The following is a 24,651-nucleotide window of genomic DNA, read 5'->3' on the forward strand; positions in this document are numbered from 1 at the left end:
AACACTGAGACACAGAGAAGTTGGGTGACTATCTAGAGTTCACCTGGCTTCACCGAAGGAACCAGGATTCTAACTGGTGTCTCTCACCTGCCAGTCTGCTGCTCTTTCTGCTACAAACATACCAACTCATCAACTGCTAAAGCAGGCTACATCCTCATATTGAGACTCACTGCACACCCTGCCAGACATGAGAAAGAGTGCCAAGTTCCAGAGCGTGGGTAGGAGCTAGGGGATGGGCTGTAATGAGCATCTCAGCATCTCATTTGCCCTGCTAGTTTTCCCAAAGCAAAACTGCAGCAATGCAAGTATTAACATGTGCCAGGCCTCACAGATCTGAGAAAACCGTCCTTATTTCCACTGCTTGTTTTGTCCCGAGGATGGGAGAATGAGAGGAGGACAGGTGGTTTCAAACCTTGTGATGGAAATTGGGGCCTTTAAGAGGTGATTGGATTGCGAGGACCATGCCCTCCTGAACGTGTTGATCCATTCATGGAGTCATGTGTTGTCATTGATGTGGTTCTGTGGCTTTACAGGAGAGCTAATGAGCAGGTCAGTTCTCTCACTCAGGCCATTCTCTCACCATGATGCCTTGATTGCTACAGGACCCTGTAGAGAGTCACTGCCAAGAATAAGGCCCTCACCAGATGTGCCCCTGGACTGAGGACTTCCCAGCTGGCAAAACTGTAAGAAATGAATATCTTTTCTTTATAAATTATCTAGTTTCAGGTATTCTTTTATAAGCAACAGAAACAGACCGATACATTAGGTATATGTAATACTTGTTCACTCTTCCTTAGGTGGAAGGAATTCATTTTGGTTTAGGATTTCTGTGTCTCGGCCTGGGAAGTTCTGGGTACATTCAGACATAGAGGAGATGGTGTTGTATCATAGTAGATGTGTGCTGAAGAATCATTTGTGGGCACAATGGTGCTAAATGTTAGATGGTTACATACAGACCACTATGAAGCCCTGTATAGTTGAAAATTGGGTGAAACATGGAAATGGAACACAATCCTATTTCTCCATGAGTTTAGCACTCCCCTCTCCTGCTCTAAAGTCCTGACATCATTCTGGCTGCTTCACAACTACGTAAGCAAATTTGTTCCTGGTAAGGCTGTCTTTTAAGCTGTGCTGCCATCTCCTGGAAAAATTCAGAATAGCAAGAACGTTGCTAGGGATTAAAGGGGACTTTTCTTAGGCAACAAGCTGCCAGCCACTTAGACATGGTGCACCTGGAAGTGATGTGGTCGTGCCTGTCTCAGCTGGTGCTCCTGCCGCATCCCTACGTTTTCAGGGCAGATTTCTAAAACTCAGTTCTAAGAAACAGGGTGTGTGTGTGTGTGTGTGTGTGTGTGTGTGTGTGGCCAATAATTATATTATTACTAATATCTTCACCATCTAATGTCAAATCTGAGGCAGAGCTGATCAAACAGGGTGTGTGTGTGTGTGTGTGTCAGGCCAATAATTATGTTATTACTAATATCTTCACCATCTAATGTCAAATCTGAGGCAGAGCTGATCAAACATTTTGGCAACCTCAATCTTAAACTGATTCACACTTCCCAGGCTTATCTTTGCCATGGAGTTTGCTGTGGGGGAATAAACGTTGCTTGGTGAGGAAGAGGGACTTATGATAGAGCTCCTCACAAATGATACTGAGAATACGTTGATCCCAAGGGCAGTATTCCAAAGGGAATAGTGACCCCACCAACAGGGGCTAGTCCTGAGCATGCGAACACATTTTCTCTATGCTCTGTCCCCAACCCTGGATTTGCTGTTAGGAAACAAAGTTAAAGGCAGATACCAACCCTGCCTCCTCATTGCTGTCCCTCCCAATCTCTTATTTCCCCTTAGCATTTCTCACCATCCGATATACTGCTGTAAACATTTACTTGCTTATTTTTTATTTTCTGTTTCCTTCCACTATGACGTAAGCTCACGAAAGCAGACATTTTGCCTGCCACCTGGTAACTGGTAGTCAAAAAGTATCTGTGGAACGAGTGAAGTCCTGGCTTCATCACCTTATACAGTTACAGGGTCTGTACTTCTCTTTCCTCAGAGTCTGATGGACTTGATGTTTCCACTTCAGTTTTCCACAAGGCCTTTCTGCAGAGAGCTGAAAGCCCAGATGGGTGTGTCTATGCCTGGTGATGTGAAGAGGCACTTACCCTGTGCCTGGCCTGTCTAACCTACTGTCTAACGAGGGGAGCAAACAATTCTAGGGAAACTTTGGAGAAAGTTTTAAAGGTAGAGAACTGGGGAGAAATTAAAGCCAAGAGGGTCTAGTATAAACGTGGGAGGCTTGGCAAAGCCTGAGTGAAGCATAGAATATATTAGTAAGTGTAACTTATGTATCTGTGGAAGGTTATATAATGATCATTATAGCTACAGTTTATCGAATACTTACTCTGGTCTCAGTACTTTATTATAAATTGCATTACCCACAACATGGCTTTGTTTTTCACAATATTCTTATTTTATATGAGACAACAAAGGCTCAAGGAGCTCACTAACTTGCTTCGCGCGGTGATCGTGCAGGAAAGCATAGACTCAGTCCTGTCCCTGCAGAACAGAATTGTGGCTAAATACGTGCCTTTAAGCGAAAAGAACCTTGGTTTGACTGCTTTTTTGTCACTTATTACTTGTGTGGCGTCAAATTATTTAAATACGTTCCAATTATTTAAATAAGCTTCCATTTCCTCACCTGTAGAATGGGGATAACAGTTGTCTTTAACTCACAGAACTGAAGGAAGAATTAAGATCGCAAGCAAAGAGCTGGCGCAGTGGCCGGCCCTTTAAGCACTGAATAAACGTTAAGGTGACGGAAGACGGGACATATTCGGGAAAAGCGGCCAGCTCTGATCTTTTCTTTCAGTTCCTTTCCTAGTCTCCCCATCCCCGCAGAATTACAAGCGTGCATGCAGACCCGCCTCCAACACTGGAATTAGAGAGCCGACCTCCCCATCTCACAAGAAGCTTCGGTTTCGTCCGTCTGCCCTCATTTCCTGATCCTGAGGCTGTCTACCGGTCTGTTTTCTCCCGGGACAGCGAGTCTCTGCGACGCGGCATGCTGGGGGATGTAGTCCCGATTTCCCATCCGCTTCTGGAGGGGGGCCGAGCCGAGTGCTCGGGAACTACAACTCCCAGAGTCCTCCGCGCCGCCGGAAGCCTTGCGCCCGCGGGGGCCGGGCGGTGTCTGCTGCCGTGGCCGGGCCCGCGCGGGGGTCTGTTCGTAGAAGAACCCTGGAGCGCCAGTCTCCGGGGCTAAGGCGGTTCCGGCCCGTGTCGTGGGGCCAGAGGAGCGACAGCCAGGTAGTCCAGGGGTGTAGCAACTCTGCAAAGCCGAGCTGTGCCCAGCCTTTGCCTTAGATTCCGCCCCTCCTTTTCTTTCTCTAGGAACCGACCTCGGGAAGGCTGTGGGCGAGGATGTGAGGACTCCCCCTCTGCTCCCGGAGCCTCGTCCGAGGTGACAGGCCCGAGCCCAGGGTGGCCATGAAGAGCGACGCCGGGGGCCCCCTGCGCAGCAGCGAGCCGGTGCGCGCCGCCCCGGCCCCCGCGCCCGCCGCGGACCTCCTGGAGGAGGCGGCCGACCTGTTGGTGGTGCACCTGGACTTCCCCGCAGCGCTGGACACCTGCGAGCGCGCCTGGCGGAGTCTGGCCGGCGACGCCACGTACGTGCTGGGTTAGCCCGTTTCCGGGCGCGCTTGGGGTAGGACTCGAGATTTCAGGATGTTAGTCACCCCCAGGTTGTTCATAAGGAGCCTTACGCCTCACTTTCATTAGTGGTTCCTCTTGTGCGCATTTTACAGAGGAGGCAACTGAGGCACTGCACAATGACGTGGCCAAGGCGTGGATCAGAGCTTAGAGGAAACCCACAGCCAGTTCTTTGTTCCTGTTCCAGTGTAGGATGTCATGATGGGAAGGGAAGGTTGAATGAATATTAAGTGTTGAATTCTATCAGTAAACAGGTTCAGTAAGCAGGTGCAGAATCCTCTCCTAGGACTCCCCCTGCCCCCAAGTTCATTACTGACCTTGGCTGGTGATGGGAAATGGGGGACAAGGCAGGAGTAGTGTTCTGGTCCTGTTGAAGGGTTGGATTAAAGAATTCATCCTGAGAGAATCCTGGTCCTGCCTTGCTCTTTGTAATGCCACCAACCTCTTCTGGCAGTTGAGGCCATCATTTCTCTGTGGATTGTAAAATTGGGTTAGACCACACTAGGGACGTGGTGGATAAAATGGTCAAGGCTAACCTCAGAGAAGAATGAATTGGGGAGCTCTGGCTGTGTTTTAGGGGGTTGAGTGGGAGCTTTGTTGCAGTGAATGCTGAAGGCTTTGCTTCTAGGTGTCTGGAGGTACCTTATTAGGTCGTGCTAAGCGGCCAGTTGTGGAGGTCGCATCAATACAGTCAGCCAGAAACCTTGCTGCAAGCCCATTTCTTCACTGAGCAAACTCTTAGGTCCAGCTCTCTTTTGACCCACACCTGTGCTGTATGTTGTCCTTTCCCCCCAGGATTACCCTTCCTGTTCACCTGGATTTCACTTGGATACAAAGATGTGTGTTGGGCAACAGCTGATTTGCCTCTAAGAGGTTTACAGCTCATGAGGCCTGGCTGAATACTAATGGGGAGGATAGAGGTGATGGCTGCTGAGTTGGAGCTGGAGGTGGGAATGGGAATGGGAACCACTTCTAAACCTGAATTGGTCTTTTGCTGACAGCTCCTCGGAGGTGAAATGCTCCCTGTGTGTTGTTGGAATCCAGGCCCTGGCAGAAATGGATCGGTGGCAGGAAGTCCTCTCCTGGGTCCTTCAGTATTATCAGGTCCCTGAAAAGCTGCCCCCCAAAGTCCTGGAGCTGTGGTAGGTCCTTGTTGCTGACTTGTTGGATCAGTGCAGGAACAGGAGAATTTTTGGGTTCTCCCTTGAATGAGGGTCTGACACCTTCTCTTTTCCCTTTCCCTGTCATTTCCCTCCAAGTCCAATCCTCCTCCCCTCTTTTTTTCAAATTTCAAAACATAGCAATAAAGGATGAGGTTGGAGGAGTTTAGGAGTGGGGTAGAGGAAAAGAAGAAAAGAGGGGACACAGAGAATAGGAGTGAAGTGGGGTGACAGAAGTGGCCAGAGCTGAGATCTACTTGCTACTTTCTAGGAATTCCTAATTCTTTAATTGTCAGCATTCCATGGGGAAGGGCTGGAGGAGAAGTGAACTGACTGTGGAGCACTGACTTCTTTTCTTTGGGATTGGATTATTTGGGGCTGTAGCATTCTTTTATACAGCAAAATGCAAGAGCCTGGAGCAATGCTGGATGTCGTCAGTGCCTGGTTCCAAGACCCAGACAATCAGGGTCTTCCAGAATATGGAGCCTTGGCAGAACTTCACCTGCAGCGGGTGCTGCTGCCCCTGGGTCGCTTGTCAGAGGCTGAGGAGCTAGTGGTGGGCTCTGCAGCCTTTGGTGAGGAGCAGCAGCTGGACATACTCCAGGTCATTCATACCACAAGGCAACAGCAGAAACAGGAGCACTCAGGCTCTGAGGAGGCCCAGAAACTGAACCAGGAAGGTAGGACATTTTCCGTCTGTGGCCTCTGTGAAGTGGAGTTATGGGCTTTCCCTGCATCTTGGGGTCTATCATGACATTCCTGGGAGCTTGGGAGCAATTCTTTATGTGAATTACTCCCGTAACATAGAGTAAAGCAAGCCCAGGCCCTGTGAAGTTGGCAGTGGAAGGAGGATCTCCATATGGGGAGGTGTTACTGAGCCTTGGAACCTTGACTCTCATCTCCTAAAAGTCACCTTCCCGTTGTGGTCTGATCAGTCATCTTCTCCTTGGGGTCCTCTCACCAGATCTCTTGCTTCCACCTTTCTGGCCTGGGCGAGATGTTACTCCTCCTTTAAATGCTAGCACAAATACGGACACAGCTGAGACATGCTTGTGGATAGCCAAAGGAAAATGATAAATTAACATGATAACTTGGTAACTTGACTTGTGAAATAAAAATCACTTATATCCAGCTCGGGGCCCCACTGCCCAACCTTCTGTCTGCCTTCACTTACTAGAGCTTTTGAGTGTTTTCTTCAATGATGGATGTCCACCCCTGCCCATTAGAGTGCAGTTTTATAAACTGGTTTCTATAGGGAAACTGCTTCAAGACCCAATACTGTATGCCTAGTTGGCATCATACAAGTAGGATTGTTTTGTTAGGAGTTGACCTTGAAGATCCTTCTCCTGGTCCAGACACTTCCCCCAGTCCCTGAATACTTTCAGCTCCTTTTTCTTGAGTGGTAATCTAGTCTACGTGTGAATGTTTCTGAGGACAGAAAAATCATTATCTCCTGAAGAGGTGCCTTCCAGCTATGGACAATTCTGTAGGGAAGTTCTTCCTTAAGCTGGATTTAAGTTTTTCTCTTGTTAGGTTTTACTTACTGATACCTGTTTTTTCTCTTGGTAGCATAGGCCTATTCCATTTTTTCTTTTTTTTAAAAAGGAAGGCCGTTCAGTTTAATTAGGAGACTAATTCTGTTCTGAAAAATATTTTTTCTTTGTGTGCTTAAGAGCATGAAGCTGCTGAGAATCACTTCTTTGCAAGCAGGTTGTTTGCTGCAGGGATTACCTGTGGCTGCCCAGGCCCTCTGCCCCTGCACCTCCTGGGGAGGAGGGGGTGGGGAACGGGGTTTGACAGGTTTTACCAGGACTGGGCATCACTTTTTCTTAGGTTGGTAGTGTTCATGTTTATATATATAATCCAAGATTTTTGAATTCTTCACTATGTGAATTAAGCATCCTTCATTTCCCTGCATTAATGTGATAATCAGAACTATTGTTCTGTGTAACTTTATGCACGCATCTTAAGCCATAATGTAAAGAATGCTAGAAAATAATGAGCCGTTAAAAACAGACACCAAATATGCCAGGTTTACCCAGCTGAGTAGGTGTTGTCTGTCAGGGTCCTCTCCTAAGGAGACAATAGTCTAGTGATATAGCCCTTAAAACATTTTTGGAGCTTTTAGAATTCCTTTGAACCACTTAATGAACTATGTGAGAAAACCATTCCCAGTACCTTTTACTCAATCGTTATATTCCAGCTCAGCATGCAAAGTCAGGGAAGCTGATTTCTCCTGACTTGCCCTGAAGTTATGCTCTATCTCCTTGACTAGACTCTTTCTCTCACAAGTTCCTGTCACTGCTGATGTTGCTTCACCGGCTTTGGGAATCTGCAGTGAGCCACTTCTTTTCTCTGCCCTTCAAAAAGAGCCTCCTGGCCACCTTGATCCTCTGTCTCTTGGTGGTGAGGTTTGATCCAGGTGAGTGATGGAGCCTCCCTCCCTTCCAACCCTTTGCAGGTGCTTTTCAGCATGCCCATCACAGAGCCCTGTGTCACAGAGGTACCTCCTGTGACATTTCTCCTTGAGCCTCTTCTACAAGGGGGAATAGATGGACTTGCATGAATCAGCCCACCTGGAAGGAGGCCAGTCCTAGAATCCATGAGTGCAGTCTGGAGAAAATTCTGTCTGTCCTACTGACCCCTGAACACTTTAGTCGTCCACTTTGTCCAGGGGTGAGCTCTGACTAGAAGCTCAGAATTAAAAAATCTTCCTCATAATAATGTCTAAAAAAGTGTTAATTCAAAACATATTAAATTGTAAGTGAAATGCTCATACATTTTAGAAAATGTGGAAAATAGAGAAAAGTATAAATAAGAAAATAAATTACCTGTCAGTCTGCTACTGTAATTGTTGTACAGATGCTCGTCAGCTTACGATGGGGTAACGTGACAATAAACCCATCGTAAGTTGCAAATATCTTAAGTCAAAATGCATCTAATACTCCTAACCTATTGAACATCATAGCTGAGCCTAGCCTACCTTAAACGTGCTCAGAACACTTACATTAGCCTACAGTTGGGCGAAACCATCTAACACAAGGACTATTTTATAATAAAGTGTTGAATAGCTCATGTAGTTTATTGAATACTGGACTGAAAGTGGAAAACAGTGGTTGTATGGGTGCTTGAAGTAGATTTCTACTGGATGTGTATGCTTCTGCAACATCATAAAATGAAAAAATCATTAAGTCAAATCATCTTAAGTCTGGGACTGTCTGCCTTCAGTCTTTTTCTGTGGATATAGACAGTGTACGCAGTTGTATATGTCATAAATATTCTTTCAAGCATGACTTAAAGTGGCTAAATGATATTCCAATTTACAGAAACTTCCATAATAGATTTCACAACCGTCTGTTGTTGATCATTTAGAGGATGATTCTGTTTTTCGCCTTGCTGTGAAGTAGAGATGAGCTCCCCAAGTGATGTTTGGGAACAGCTCTGGTTATTTCCTGAGGATTAATCCCTCAGATGTGTAAGCACCAGGCCACATTAGGCACTCACGCTTAGATTTTTTTGTGTGTTACTGTATGTGAGTTATGATTTAATCTCTTCTCACGAATTTAGACTTAGAACAGAATTGTATAAATTTCAAAACTGAAGGGAAAACCAGAAATCCTTATTCTGGTGCTTTCATTTTCTTTCTTGTTTGGTTGAGAAACCTAAGACCAGAGAGGTAAAGTGACTAGTTCAGGGTCACACAAACAGTGTGTCTATTTTTAAAATGCCACTTCTTGGCTTAATCTTTAGGTCTTCCTATTTCCTTTTTTCTTATTCAGGTAGCTTTTTTTTTTTTTTTTAAACTTAGCTCAGAGGTCCTTTTAATTCCTTTGCTGAAGACTGAGCAGGAGTTCCTTTCTGTGTCAGAGCAATTCCCTCTGAACAACTTTGCTTGCTCACAAAAAGTACTAGTTAGCTATCAGAAGTGCTGAGGATAGCTCGTGCTCATTCCTGTCCACCCTCTGGCTTTCTACTGTGTTCCAGAGATTTGATACAAATTTAGAAATTCTTTTTAGTTCTGTAAGCCTTTTGGTTATATAAGTTCTGGTCTCTTTAGTGGGGATGGCATGAGGCTGTCTGAGCTTGCTGTGTCCACGGCTGCTCAGTGGCAGGTGCTCCTCACTGCAGCGGAGACACCATGGGACAGGGGAGCCTGTGACGGGGCTGCAATTAGGACTTGGCTGAAAAGGTAGAACAAGGGCAGACTGTCAATAGATTATTTTTAAAAAATAACATTTTTTCTTTTTAAGAAAGAAATATATAGTCCCTATTTAAAAAATCAGTAATTCAAAAAAGGAAAACAAACATCCAGTAGATTTTATTTTTAATATGAAATTATGATAGAAATAGGTAAAACTGTGATATGGATCCAAGTTTAAAAGGTACAAAGTGTGGTGAAAAGTCTGTCCCAAAATTCATCTCCCCAGAGGTAGCCACTGTTCAGTTTTTTTGGCATATCAAAAAGATTAAAATGTAATAGATTTGAATCTTTTCTCAGCAAATTTAAGGACACCAATTCAAGTGAAGAAACTATATCCCAGACAATATATCCTAGAGAAAGTGAAATTCTTTATTATTGGGGAGGATGCAAATAACCTTAAGCACCTATGCCTCAGAAAATGTCTGCTCCCAAGTTTCCGAGGGATGGAGGTGGGGCAAGTGAGGAGGGTGTGAGGAGGGCGTGTCTGCAGCAGTCTCCCTTCCCCGCAGCTTCTCCTCCTGCCCTGCCCTTCCTCTACAAGCTGGCCCAGCTCTTCCATTGGATCTGGAAGGCCCTGTCTTCTCGCCTCTACCAGCTCCCCATCCACGACTGAGTGCTCTTCCCATTCACCTCAGCCTCTCCACTCTCCACATCTGCCGTGACAGAAGCAGAGTGACTCATCCACGGTGACCTGATCCCTGCTGCCAGCGGGGTCCCTCCGGCAGTGGCGCCAGCCTAATTCTAGAAAGAGCTGACCTAGTCAGATGAACTGTGTCTTGATGCCCCAGCGCCCCCCTTGCACCCCACTTTGGCTGGCCTGGGTAGATAATGTGGAAGCAAGTGGGGCCAGAGAGTACAATTCCTCCAGAACAGCATCCCTTACACCCAGAGGCCCTCACATGGGAGGGGTTTGGGAACAGGGAGTGTCTCCATGAAACGTTCCATCTTCTTGGCAAAGGTAGAGAGTTGATTTTTCAAATCAGGGTGTTAATGGGGCTGGAAGTTCAGAAAAATGCTGGTGAAGTGACCTTTGGCCTTTTACTTCCTTGAAAAGTTTATCTCTGAAAGTTGCCTCCCAGGGCAGTACCTTAAGTAGCCAGAGTGAGATCTGAGAGGGCCTCTTTCTTCTCTCCTATGCCCTCTTCACAGATCTGCTCTAATTGTGTGTCAATACACTGTTGCCATGGTGCTGCAGTGGGCTTGAAGCTGCTTGAGGCCTCTCCCTGTGCAGATTTGGGCATGGCTCTTTGAAAACAAAGTGGCCTGCTCAGCTCTTATCACTGGATACAGGGATCTCGCTTGGTGCCTCTTGGTCTTCAGCTCAATTTTCTAGGTTGTATGTGGGCAAGACCTACTCTGTCCTCACTCAGTCTCTGCAAACTTTGTCCCATGGCTGTTTCACCAGGTTCTACCTGTGTCTGTGGCTCCTTGGTACACACCGTTGCAGGTTCCCCCTTTCTGTGTCCTGTTGGCCCAGTTATGTTCTATTGTATGTATAATGCCCAAGTTTTCTGCTTGTGTGGCCTTGAAAAGTAGGCCAGCCTCAGAGGCTGTTGAGCTGAAAGTGGAACTGGGTAATCAGGTGAGCTGGAAGGGATGGGGTGGGGGGGTTGGTTAGTGAGATGTGGCTTTTGAAGGCAATGCACAGTAGAACCTTAAGGGAGGAGGCATTGGGGACTTAGAATTTGAGGAGTTGAAAAGTTTTGGTGTTTTTTCTCACTGGCCGCAAGACTTTGCCATATTTCTTGCAAGTAAATGTAAAGCCCTGCTGTGCGGTCAGGATCGAGAAAGGCTTGCAGCAGGAGCCAGCATTTTTGCAGCTGGGGACCAAGCAAGCTGCGCTGTAGTGGGACCTCAGTCAGTGTTGATACCAAGAAAATAAGTACTTACAAGCTTTTTGGTGGTTGATTTCCAGGGGTTGAAAGTCAACAACCTCTGTTTAGAAAAATGGGTAAGGTAAGTAAACTTCACAGGCCCTTAGATTTAAATCCCTAGGTTGTGGCCAAATTCCGTAGGAAACAACTCTATGCTATTTTTGTGCGGGCTTTAAAATAGAGCTGGGGAGAGACAGGGAGTCTGGTAAGGTTTGCAATCCCTCTTTTAGAATGATTTCTTAAAATGAAAATCTGGTCCCATTCACTACCCTAGATAAAACTCATTAATGGCTTCCCATGGCCCACAGGGTAAAACCCAGATTCTTCAAGGAATGTAAGGCCCTTGTGCACCGGTACTGACTGACACCTCCACTTTGATGTGGGGCCTCTTTGCTGTGCATGCTGCCTCCCAGCTGCCCAGCCGGGTACAGTTGTCTTATTGCTACATGCTCCCTCGGGCCTCTGTGCCTTGAGCTCATGCTGTTCCTGCTAGGAGGCCCAGCACCTGCTCTTTGCCTGGTGAGCTCTCAATCTTCCAGACTTACTCAACGGTTACCTCTGGGAATCCTTTCCTGACCCTCCCTGCTTCCAGGCCTCCGTGGCCTTATAATTATGAAATTCTTTGTTTCAGTAGCTGTGAGATCTTTGAAGTTGGGAGTGTGGCTTGTTACAAGTGTTTGAGTCAGGTTCCAGTCCCTGCTCTACCATGTGTGTGACTGTTGGGAAGTGATTTAACCTTTCTCAGCCTCACTGTTCTCACCTCTAAGTTCTTGTCTTATAGGGACATTTGGATGAGTAAATGAGATTGTACTTGTGATCTGCCTAGCGCACTGTCCTGTAGCCATATTATTTTGAGTGGTTGTACTCACCAGTGCCCAGCCAAGTGCCTGGGAGTTAGAATGTGCTCAGAGGTGTTTCAGTGAATGGTCTGATATAACTTACTGATGAGGTCTTTGTACTTTTGGTGAGTTTGTGGGGTTTTATGTTGTGAAAATCCTGAATATAGAGAAAACCTGATTATGCCCAACTCATTTTTTCTGCTCTCCCCTGAAGGCCCCCAGTATTGTTATGCTTGCAGGCCTTTACGTTCTCCAGTTTATGTTTGTCCCGATCTCTGCAGTGCTGTCTAGTAACCAGCCCCAGCTACCTGCCTAGTCAGGAGAGGAACTCAGAATCCAAACTGCTCCTAAGACTTTGGCCTTTTCTAAGGATGTAGGCTGGTGCTGCTATCAGTCTTCAACTCTGGGCTTAATGAGGTCAGAAGTAAAAGGAGGGCTTCCTTGTTAGATTTGCCCCTGCACTGTCCAGCATTGTAGCCATTAGCCAGATGTGACTTTTGAGCACTTGAAATGTGGCTGGTCCAAGTTGAAATGTTCTGTAAATGTAAAATCCATGCTGGCTTTTAAAGACTTAGTACTAAAAAAAGAATGGAAACTCAATTTTCTAATACTGATTGCATGTTGAAATGATACTATTTTGGATATGCTGGGTTAAATAAAATCTATTATGAAAATTTTATCTGTTTTTGTTTACTTTTTTTAGTGGGGCTGCTAGAATGTTTTGAATTACATATGTGGCTTGCATTATATTTCTTTTGGACAGTGCTGTTCAACACAAGCAGTACACATCAGCATGTTCAGAGGGGCATGTAGATCAGAGGAGCAGCATTTCATGGTAGGATTTTGCGGGACATTAGATCTGGAAAGATCATCTGTTACATATTATATGTTATAGCTCCCTGCCCTTTTTTTTGAAAGGTGCTTTTTCACAGAAAAATGTTTTTTTTTTTTATTAGCATATTCATTGTTACAAATCATACCTACTCTTTATGCCCCTTGTCCAATCTCTCCCCTTTCCCATCCCCCCCCCCAATAACCATAGATTTGTTCTCTCCATCTGATAGATTAACTGTTCCTCTGTTGGTTTGTTGTCTAGATGACCTGTCCAGTACTGAGACAGGTGTGATTTAAGTCCTCCCCTATGATCGTAAATCAGATGCTGCTTCTATTACTCTGGAGTTGCGAGTCTGGTGTGCCATCTGCACAGTGGCTGTGACTGCTGCTATAGAGACTAGCCGCTTTTGCGGCAGCCACGGTGATTGCAGTGTATAGCTCCCTTCTTTTTCAGTTAAGGAAAGTGAGACCCAGAGAGGTGAAGTGATTAGCCCCAAGTCACACAGCATGAAGAAGACCAAAGTCTCCTGACCTTCAGGCCTAGTAGTTTTTCACTGCACTGTGATTATGCCTCACTTGCACTAAAAAGTCACTCACTGGCTGAAGTTCACTGTTAATGTGCAGATGTATCTAGAAGGGATAACTTTAGCTGGAGTTAGTTGACTAGTTCTACAAGGTTCTGACCGAATGCAACATAGAACAGATATTTTTAAATTTGGGGGTGCTGAGGAGGTCAGGAGTGGGTAATCCTCTTCTGTTCTATGGTCAGATGGGAGGCTGGGGGTGGGATGAGGTGAAGTGGAGAGGAAAAAATAGACTGCTGTGGGCGAACACAGGGGTGAATATGGGTAAGCAGCAGAACAGACAGTGCCTGGAGGAGGATGTAGGGTTTTGCTTCTGGAAAGAGGATTGCAAGGGATAAGGAAATATTTTATAGCTTTGTGCAGATTATCCCTATTCTTTTGCATGTATGTGTAAAACTCTAATGTTTTTAAACGGTCTACACACACACATGCACAAACATTAGAGTTTTACACATACAGTACATAATTCAAAAGTTACAAAAGGGTATTCATGGAAAAGAAAGTCTATTTTTCTGCTCCCATTCTCCATCCCGTAGTTTCCTGCCCAGAGGCAACCATTGTTGCCAGGCTCTTTATCCATCTAGAGATATTCCAAGATATTTAGCTTTTTTTTTCTTTCACACAAATGGTAGTGTACTCCCACACTGTGCCACACTTTAGAAAAAAAATGGAATCAATCTTGGATGTTTGTTCCCTATTAGCATGTGACTCATTCCTAATAGCTATGTGTTATTCCATTGTATGGTAGGATCACAGAGTATGTACCTGGTACCCTTTTTCTTGTTAATGTGTTGACTCTCCACCCTTTCCAAAGCTTAAAAGCACAGCAATCCTGTTTTTAAGATTAGCAGGTAATAGCCATATCTCTTTTCTGTTATTCTGGGAAAACACAAAGCAGGGTGCTTAGACTGTCTTGTAACTACCACGGCCTTTTCACATTCTGAACATTCAGTAGTTTTCTAAATCTGGAATGGCACTCAAGCAGCCTCTGCCATCCAGTCAAGATAGCCAGAGGAAATAGAAAGACAAAGCCTGACATGAACTGCAAATAGGGCACCTATGTATGATCTCACTCTCTTCCCTCCTTGCATGGAAAAGCCTCAGGGTTAACGGACTTTGACCTCTGGCCTATTGTAATTCTGCTGATTTTATTTCTGGCTTAGTTAGGCAAGCCGCCTGTGGCCTGAGCAAGGCCTTCCTTGCCACCCTGCTCTAGTACCTTTTTGGAACTTAATACATGGCAGTGTTTATCAGAAAAATGTAGGGCCTTTTGCTTCTCTCTGGAAACCTGAGTATTTTACACCGGGAATAAACTAAAGTAAAGGCAATGGGGTTGAGGGGAGGTTGGAGCAAGACAGCTGACTAGAGTTGTCTGGTGCTTGTCTCCCTCACAAAAAGAGACCAGAACAACAAATGAACCACTATATTTTGACTGGAATGACTGAAGAAATACACCAGAGGAGTGACAAAATCCTTGTGGAGCAGGGAAGACAGGGACAGCACCATAGAGAGCAGTGCAAGGCATCCTGCCTCTGCCTTGCTGTTGCAAGGACCAGCTCAGAGTCAGGTGGAGAGAATGTAAGCTGAAAAAACTGCAGCTATTTCCACTGCCACAACAAACACCAATCCCTGCTGTGAGAGAGTCCTCCAGTCCTCTCGGGGCCTAGTTGGGAGAGTAGCTGGGAGTTTGTGCAGCTGCACAGTTGCAGAGGGAAGGTAACCCCCAGCCTTCCAACCTAAGTGGCTGTGGCATAGCACCATCTTGAAACCAAACCTGCTGCCAGGGCATGTCCTGCCTTGGGGGCTGGTGAAAACTTACTCCCTCCATCCTGAGGCCCACCTTCATTCTACCATTTCACATGGGCGTTGGCAGGACCATGACTCCAGCTGCCTGGAACATAGGACAGAAAAACTGAGACCCCTAACACCCCCCCACCCTACCCCAGGAGAACAGGCAGACCGGCTCAGTGGGGAAGCTGTCAATAAACAGTGGCCAACCACATTCACATGCACCTGCCATGCACAACCTATTGGCCCACTGAACACTCAGGTGCCTTTGCTGGCCTGACACCCAGTCCAGCAGTAGCTCTGCCTCTCCACTCGGCCCTCCACAGAGCCTCTGGGCCCTGTTGCACTAGTGTACACCTCCTACCTAAAACTGATTGGGCAGCAGATACCTCTCCACAGTAGGCCATAGCAGAGCTTCCAGGCCCTGCTGCACCTGTGTACACCTGCTTCCTGTCAGCGGATTGGGCAATGGCTTTGCTTCTTCTGGCAGGCCTCCATGCAGCCACCTGGCCATGCTATACCTGTGCACACCAGCTCCTGGCCAGGCAGTGGCATTCATTCTTCTGACAGGCCTTCACAGAGCCACTTGACCATCCCCTGCACCCAGACACAACTGTGTTCAGCCAAAAGCTGGGCAAGCAGCATACTACCCCCTGGGAGACACAAATTCAGAGCTGCATGCCCATGCTGGGCCTAATAGCTGGTTGGGCAGTGACTCTGTGCCTCAGAGTGACTACCAAACAGCTGGTTGGCCCTCTGCATCCACACAAACCTGGCCCAACAACCAGCCCGGAGTCTCTGACGCAGTGAAACAAAGCCAGTGTTGGCAGAAACTTGTGCAGTCTAGGCCCCCGAGGCATTTGCAGACATCACTGAAGAGAATTACAACCAAAGTAACTGCACAGAGATTATGCTACTGAGTCTGCCCAAAACCAAAGCGAACACAACATGTCCAATAGATACCCTAGGACACACCTAGACGAAAGTCATTTCTACATAATCTACTCCATAAAATTGGGAAAAGCAACTACTCCATTAGATGCACAGATATGAATGTAGAGACACGAGAAACGTGAAAAAGCAAGGAAATATGACACCCCAAAGGAACACAGTAAGTCTCCTGTAACAGATGCCAAAGGAAAGGACAGTTATGAAATGCCTGTAAAGGCATTTCAAATAACGATCTTAAGGAAATTCAGTGAGAAGAGAACAGACAATTCAATGAAATCAGGAAAACAATTCATATGATGAAAAAATTTAACAGATATCATAAAAAGGAACTAGACAGAAATCATGGAGCTGAAGAATTCAATGAATGATATAAAAATACAATTGAGACCTTCAACAACAGACCAGATCAAGCAGAAGAAAGAATTTCTGAACTTGACAGATTTTTTTTGAAACCACTCAGAGGAAAAAAAAAAAAAGATGTAAGAATGAAAAAGAATGAAGAAAGCCTATGAGACATATGTTAACATTTAACACTATTAAATGTTTGAATAATAGGCATTGCAGAGGGAGAAGAGATGAAGAAAGGCACAGAAACACTTTAATGAAGTAATAGTTGAAAAATTCCCAAGTATTGGAAGAGATGGGCATTCAGATTCAGGAAGCTCACAGGTACCTCATTAGACTCAATCCAAAAAGATCCTCTCAGAGGCCCACATAATCAAACTATCAAAAGTCAAAAAGAGAATTCTGAAAGCTGCAAGACAAAAGCACCAAGTCACATATAAGGGAATCCCCATTAGATTATCAGATTTTTCAACAAAAACATTGCAGGCCAGGAGAGAATGGGAAGATACATTCAAAGTCCTGAAGGAAAAAAAAAAAAACTCTCAGCCAAGAATACTGTATTCAGCAAAGCTATCCTTCAGAAATGAGGGAGAAATAAAGACCTTCCCAGATCTGCAAAAGCTGAGAGAATTCATCACTACTAGACCAGCCTTAAACAAGAAATGATTAAGGGAGTGCTATACCTGGAAACAAAAAGACAATAATTAGTATCATGAAAACATGAAAAGGTATAAAACTCACCTCTAGAGGTAAATTCATAATTCAAACTCAGAACACCCCAGGGAGGTAATGTGCTATGTAAATCCTTCAGTCCTCTAGTATGAAGGTTTAAAGTCAAAACGGAAAAAAAACAAAACCAAAAACAAAAGCAAAAAACACCACCTGCAATTAGTGGCTAAGGAATATACAGTAGATAAACATGCAAACATAAATTAAGGCAACAAAAATATAATTTGTGTGTGGGGAAGTGTACAGTATTTTCATGTGATCAAAGTTATATTGCTGTCAGCTTAAAATAGTTTATTATAACTGTAGGACTCTTTATGTTAGCCCCAGTGTGACCATGAAAAAAGAAATTACAGCACACACACAAGTGAGAAAGAGAAAGAAAACAAAGCCTAGCAGCACGGAAAACCACCAATCCACAGAGGTAAATAACAAGAGAAAAAGGAACTGTATCAGAAGTTGTTTATAGGTTACCCAGTCTCAGGTATTCTGTATCAGCATGGTCTTTACTGTCCACATTTCTATCAGCATTCTGGTCACAGCCATTTAGCCAATCTCTAAAATGTTCCAAACTTTCCCTCATCTTTTTATCTTCTTAGTCCTCCAAACTCTTCCAACCTTTGCCCATTACTCCAGTTTGACGGGAATCCTTTTCTTCCAAGAAGCCCTGTGTGTAGTCTGTTTTGTGTTGCTATAATAGAATACCTGAGACTGGGTGATTTATAAAGAACAGAGGTTTGTTTGGATTATGATTCTGGGACAGCTGCACTTGGCATGGGCCTCAGGCTGCTTCTACTCATGGCAGAAAGCGGCAGGCAGCCGGCAGTTGCAAGCAGATCACATGGTGAGAGGAAGCAAGAGAGAGATGGAGGAGGTGCCAGGGTCTTTTAAATAACCAGCTCTTGTGGGAACTAATAGAGCAAGAACTCACTCACTACCCCCACCCCCCAGGGAGAGCATTAATCTATTCATGAGGTATCCGCCCCATGACTCAAACAGCTCCCAACACTGCCACATGGGGATCAGATTTCCACATGAGTTTGGTGGGGGACAACACATCCAAACTCAATCAGGAATTAAGGATCTATAAAATAATCAGAAAACAACAAAACGGCAGGAATAAATTCTCACATTTCAGTAATCTTGAATGTAAATGGATTAAACTCTCCAATTAAAAGATGTAGAGTGGCTGAATGGATAAAGAAAACAAGATCTAATGATATGTTGCCTACAAGAGACTCACCTAACTATTAAAGACAAACATAGACTGAAAGTAAAGAGAAGGAAAAAGATATTGATGCAAATGGAAATCAAAAATGAGCAGGAGTAACCATACTTTGTATTAGATAAAATAGACCGAGTCAAGCACTGTAAAAAGAGACAAGGTCATTTTATAATGATAAAGGGGTCAATTCAACAAGTGGATATAACAATTGTTAATATATATCCACCCAACACCAAGCACCCACATATATAAAACAAAAGCTGTTAGACGTAAAGGGAGAGATAGATCACAGTTCAATGATAGGGTTCTTTTACACCTCTCTTTCAACAGTGGACAGATTACAGAAAATAAACGCAAACATCTATTTTAAACTGCTCCATAGACCAAATAGACCTTACAGACATTTACAGAGCATTTCATCCAGCAGCTGCAGAATACACATTCTTCTCAACTGCACATAAAACATTCTCCAGGATAGATCGTACGTTAGGCCACAAAACAAGTCTACACAAATTTAACAACACAGACATCACATCAAGTATCTTTTCTGACTACAATGGTATAAAACTAGAAATCAACAAGAAAAACTTTAGAAACTTTACAAATATGTGGAAATTAAACAACATGCTCCTAAACAACCAATGGGTTAATGAAGAAATTAAAAGGGAAATTAAAAAATCCTTGAGACAAACAAGAATGGAAACACATCATACCAAAACCCATGGGATATGTCAAAAGAAGTTCTAAGAGGAAAGTTCATAGCAATAAATGCCTATACCAAAAAGGAAGAAGGATTTCTAATAAAAAACCTTATGATATGCCTTAAAGAACTAGAAAAACAACAAACCAAACTCGAAATTGGCAGAAGGGAAGAAATAATAAAGCTCAGAGCAAGAAGAAAATAGAAACTAAAAAAAATTGAAAAGATTATGAAATGAAGAGTTGGTTTTGAAAAGATAGACAAAACTGACAAAACTTTAGCTAGCCTAAACAAGAAAAAAGAGCAGACTCAAAATCTGAAATCAAAAAAGAGACATTACAATCGATACCACAAAAATACAAAGGATCATAGGAGACTATTATGAGCAACCTTATACCAATATATTTGATAACATAGAAGAAATGGATAAATTCCTAGACAGATATAACCTACCAAGATTTAATTATGAAGAAATAGAGAATCTGAACAGACCAATAACAAGTGAGGAAATTGAATTGGTAATACAACATCTTTCATTAAAGAAAAACCCAGGACCTGATGCCTTCACTGATGAATTTCGCCAAATATTTAAAGAAAAACTAATACCATTTCTCTTCAGATTATTTCAAAAAGTTGAGGAGGAGGAAATACTTCCCAACTCACTTTATGAGGCCATCATTACTCCGATTCTAAAACCAGACAAGGAGACAACAAAAAAGGAAATTATAGGCCAATATCCCTGATGACCATAGATGCAAAAATTCTGAACAAGATACTAACAAACCAAATCCAACAGCACATTAAAAAGGTCATTTACTATGATCAAGTGGGATTTATCCAAGGGATGCAAGGATGATTTAACATACACAGATCAATAAGTGTGAAATAACCACATTAATAGAAAGACAAAAACCATATGTTCATCTCAAAAGATGTAGAAAAAGCATTTGACAAAATTCAACATTCCTTCAAGATAAAAACTCTTAAGCTAGGTATAGAAGTTATGTACCTCAGTACAATAGAGGCCATATATGACAAACCCACAGCTAATGTCATACTGAATGGGGAAAAGCTGGAAGCTTTTTCTATTAGATTAGAAACAAGACAAGGATGCCACTTTCACCACTTCTATTCAACATAGTCCTGGAAGTCTTAGCCAGAGCAATTAGACAAGAGAAAGAAATAAGAGGCATCCACATTGGAAAGGAGGAAGTCAAACTGTTCCTGTTTACAGACAACATGATCTTATATATAGAAAACCCTAAAGATACCATGGAAAAACTGTTAGAACTAATAAACAAATTCACTAAAGTTGAAATACAAAATCAACATGCAAAAGTCAGTAGCATTTCTATATGCAAATAATGAACTATCTGAAAAAGAAACCAAGAAAATAATTCATTTTACAATAACTACCAAAACAAACAAACAAACAAACAAAAACCTAGGAATAAACTTAACCAAGGAGTTGAAAGAACTCTGCAATGAAAATTACAAAACTTGGAAGAAAGAAATTGAAGACCTAAATATGTAGAAAGATATCCTATGTTCATGGACTGGAAGAATTAATATTATTAAAATGGCCATTCTACCCAAAGCAATCTACAGATTGAATGCAATCCCAATGACATTCCTCACTGAAATAGAAAAAGCAATCCTAAAATTCATATGGAACCAAAAGAGACCCTGAATACCCAAAGCAATCCTGAGAAAAATGAACAAAGCTGGAGGCATCACACTAGCTGACTTCAAATTATACTACAAAGCTATAGTAATCAAAACTGCACAGTATTGGTGTAAAAACAGACACATAGACCAATGGGACAGAATAGAGAGCCCAGAAATAAATTCATGCACCTAACAGCCAACTGATCTTTGACAAAGGTGCCAAGAATACATATTGGTGAAAAGACAGTCTCTTCAGTAAATAGTGTTTAGAAAACTAGATCTCCACATGCATAAGAATGAGACTAGACCCCTACTTCTCACTGTATACCAAAATGAATTTAAAATGGATTAAAGATTGATATGTAAAACCTGAAACTATGAAATTACTAGAAGGGAAGTGATCCATGACTTGGGGCTCAGGAAGGACTTTTTAAATAAGACTTTAAAAGCACCAGCAATAAAAGCAAAAATAGACAAGTAGGATTATATCAAACCAAAAGCATCTGCACATCACAGGAAACTTAATGGAGTAAAGAGACAACCTACAGAATGGGAGAGGATATTTGTAAAGTATACATCTGACAAGGGTTTAATATCAAGAATGTGTAAGAAACTGAAATGACAGCAGGAAACAAATAACCCAATTGAGAAATGGGCAAAGGATCTTAGACATCTCTCAAAAGAAGACGTACAAATGGCCAACTGGCATAGGAAAAAGGGCTCAGCCTCACTAATCATCAGGAAAATGCAAATCAAAACAGCAATGTGATACCACCTCACTGTAGTTAGAATGGCTGTTATCAAAAAGACAGAAGAAAACAAGTGTTGATGAGGATGTGGAAGAAAGGGAACACTTGCACACTGTTGGTGGGAATTTAAACTAGTTCAGCTATTATGGAAAACAGTGGAGATTCCTCGAAAAATTAGAAGTAGAACTGCCATATGACCCAGCAATCCAACTACTGAGTATATACCCAAAAAAGATGAAGTCAGTATGTTGAAGAGGTATCTGCACTCCCATGTTCACTGCAGCACATTTTACAATAGCCAAGATGTGGAATCCACCTAAGTGTCCAACAATGGATGAATGGATAAGAAAATGTATATGTGTATACACAATGGAATACTGTTCAGCCATGAAAATGAATGAAATCCTGTCATAGGTGGCAAAACGGATGGACTTGGAGGTCATTACGTTAAGTGAAGTAAACCAGGCACAGAGAGACAAATACCATATGATCTCATTCATATGTGGAATCTAAAGAAAAAGGAAAAAACAAGTTGATATTATATAGAGAGAATAGAACAGTGGTTACCAGAGATTGGGGAGGGGAGGGAAGAGAGGAAAACAGGGAGATGTTGGCCAAAGGGTACAAAATTACAATTAGATAGGGGGAATAAGTTCTGGTGCTCTATTGAACAGTTGGGTGTCTATGGCTAACATTTAAGATCTGTATATTACATAGCAGCTAGAGGAGAGGCTTTTGAATGTTTTTGCCACAAAGAAATGATAAACGTATGAGGTGATAGTTAAATTAACTACCCCAACCCAATCATTATCTAACGTATATATGTATCAAAACATCAGATTGTACCCCATAAGCATATACAATTACAATGTGCTAATTAAAATAAAGAAAAAGGCAATGGGCACAATGCCTTAGCGTATCAAACCCCTCCCTGTGCTGTTTCTCCAGAAGTAGGGATCCAGATATTGTTTGCCAGCCTAGGCCTCTTGATAACACAACAGGTATTTTTCTTGTCATAAAGCAATGCATAGTTGAGTGGGAGGGAGGAGAGGGAGGAGGGAGGGGGGTTTCGGTAATGGGCCACAATAATCAACCACATTGTGTATCGACAAAATAAAATTAAGGAAAAAAAAATAAAGCAATGCATATGTGTACTTTAAAAATATTAAAAATTGCATAGAAGAAAATACAGAACTTACGATCCTACCACTCAGAGATAATCACTATTAATATTGGTTGATTTTTTTCGGTCTTTTTTAGTCAAACACCCAACCTTCTTGGCAACCTGTGAAAAAATGGCAGTTTGCAGACCATGGTTTGTTGATGAGAGGGACCAACAGGCTTCTGGGAATCCTCCGCTACAGAGAGTGGACATGCTAGGAAAGGGAAGGCTGGGGAAGAAGGGACCATGCAAAACTGTTCCTTCGGTGGTGGAAGTGCACATGGAGCTGTGGAGTGCCTGCTCGTGCCCATTCTCACCACACGCCGGGTCCAAGCAGGTGGCTGGGGATTTTATGACCCACTTCTAATTTAATACTGAACCAAGCTCATATTTAGCACTATTTCCCAGCTCATATTTTCCTACAGCCTCTTTGAAAGTTTTAACATTCCCTGGTCACTTTTGTACCTTCTGAGGTGGCAGTATAAGTGCATTAAATTAAGTGGGGACTGGCAAGCATAAGAATATTCGGAGACTTGATGAAAAACAAAAGGATTTTTGTAGGAAAAAAACCACGTTCCCAACATTATTTTTATGGAGAGCTTTTTTAAGGTAGAAAACCAATTAATATGGTCCTTAGAATGTAACAGATTTTCACCTTCAGAGATCTTAAAGTTCTAGAAAAAAAAGTGTTCTTTTTTAAAAAATGTAAAAGGCTTATTTTCCAAATGTAATAGAGCATCATCCCTTCCTTGGCTCCTTGCCTCATCTCTAACCTCACTGAATCCTACTCTTCTGTTCCTTAGCTAGTTTTTCTTTTTTCTTTTGGCCTTCAAATTTGCAGTGACCGTACCCTCAAGGCTGTGCCTGCAGCTCTTCTCTTTCTACTTGTCTGCTCCCTTGTTGATTTTTTTACTTTCATGGTCAACTGTCCCTGTTACCTGAATGACTCTCAGTCTCTAACTCCATCCCTGACCCGCAGAGAAAACGTGTACCCACATTACCACCCCCCCACCAGACTCTTGGCCTTTGTTCTCATTGGGGGGCAGCTTCTCCCCCCAACCCACTCAGACTCAGTGCTCTTTCTCCTTCTGTAGTCTGTTTATCCTTCAGATGCCAACTTACTGCTCAGCAAATGTCTCCTTTCGTGAAGCCTCACTGTGTAATGACACGTCTCTCTTGAGCATTCTTTCTTGCCCTTGATAGTCAAACCATTCATTTCCCTAAGTCAATAGACATTTGTTTTGTTCCTTAACTGTTTTGAAGGGTCATATCTTGTTTCTCTAAGCGATTAAGCTTTTGCGTGGGTAGGAACCATGTCTAACAGTAATAACAAGAGCTAACATTTGTAAGGGATTTGCTGTGTGCCAGGCGCCTTTCTAAGCACTTTACATATATCACCAAGCCAATGAGGTGGGTATTATTTCTCCATTTTAGAGATGCCAAAACAGACAGAGGGGCTGAGTAGCTTGTCCAGTGTGCCAGAGCTCCTAATTGTACAGCTGGGATTCGAACCTGGGCAGACCAGCACCAGAGTTCATCTTCTTATCTCCCCTGTAGCACCTAGAATGAGACCCTGTATGTAAGAGGCCATGTAATAAAGATTTGTTGAATGAACTTGGATTTTGGCCTTGGGAACTATAGAAGCAGCAAAATTTGGTGAGCAATAAAGGCAAGCATCAGGGCTGAAGGGTGGAGCTGGGGGAGGAGGAAGGACATGGGGGCTTTGGCATCTGTTTTAACAAAACAGCGGGACGTGTTCCTTCTCAAATGTACAGTGATGACAAAGACATCCTAGTGGGTGTCCTTCCATGCAGTCCTAAATACACACTGGTGGTTCCATTGGATGACACACAGAGAAGTGAAGCTCTCTTAGTTACCGGCGGCCTTAGCTGGATCCCAACGAATGAGCTGGCTACTTTCTCTGAAAGGAAGCCACTTGCACCTTTGATTCCCTGCAAAGTGGTATCTGAGAGTTTTGCTTATTCTCTCTATTTCATTGTCATGGTAGGAAGCTGGTAAAATTGCCTTGTTATCATCCTACAAGAGAGAGCCTACCCATTCCCAGTCTCTCTGAGTCTTTGGGCTCTGACAGTGGATGGCGGCCTCCTTCCCAGAGGTACCCACTGCTATG

The 24,651-nt window shown here is 43.3% G+C and overlaps 1 protein-coding gene across 2 annotated transcripts; it reads left to right on the plus strand.

Moving 5' to 3' along the window:
• Nucleotides 1-3,185: 3,185 nt before the first annotated feature.
• On the plus strand, nt 3,186-12,465 carry PEX26 (peroxisomal biogenesis factor 26). Of its 2 annotated transcripts, none has more exons than XM_063109999.1 (6): nt 3,186-3,312; nt 3,397-3,671; nt 4,716-4,856; nt 5,259-5,554; nt 7,150-7,296; nt 9,585-12,465. In XM_063109999.1, the coding sequence occupies exons 2-6, from the start codon at nt 3,493-3,495 to the stop codon at nt 9,686-9,688; spliced, it is 867 nt and encodes a 288-aa protein (XP_062966069.1). In that variant the 5' UTR covers nt 3,186-3,312; nt 3,397-3,492; the 3' UTR covers nt 9,689-12,465. The 2 variants fall into 2 exon arrangements, with proteins under 2 accessions (XP_062966069.1, XP_062966073.1); XM_063110003.1 differs by having other exon boundaries at nt 7,167-7,296; nt 9,585-9,673.
• The last annotated feature ends 12,186 nt before the right edge of the window (nt 12,466-24,651 follow it).

Source organism: Cynocephalus volans, chromosome 1, assembly GCF_027409185.1.
Source record: "Cynocephalus volans isolate mCynVol1 chromosome 1, mCynVol1.pri, whole genome shotgun sequence".
NCBI classification, from domain to species: Eukaryota; Metazoa; Chordata; class Mammalia; order Dermoptera; family Cynocephalidae; genus Cynocephalus; species Cynocephalus volans.

Bases quoted from the DNA above. Each gene is read 5' to 3' on its own strand.
- PEX26 (XM_063109999.1), top strand. From the start codon at position 3,493: ATGAAGAGCGACGCCGGGGGCCCCCTGCGCAGCAGCGAGCCGGTGCGC. The intron at 3,672-4,715 runs GTACGTGCTGGG...TTTTGCTGACAG, and splicing joins AGTCTGGCCGGCGACGCCAC to CTCCTCGGAGGTGAAATGCT. The intron at 5,555-7,149 runs GTAGGACATTTT...CTCCTTGACTAG, and splicing joins CCAGAAACTGAACCAGGAAG to ACTCTTTCTCTCACAAGTTC.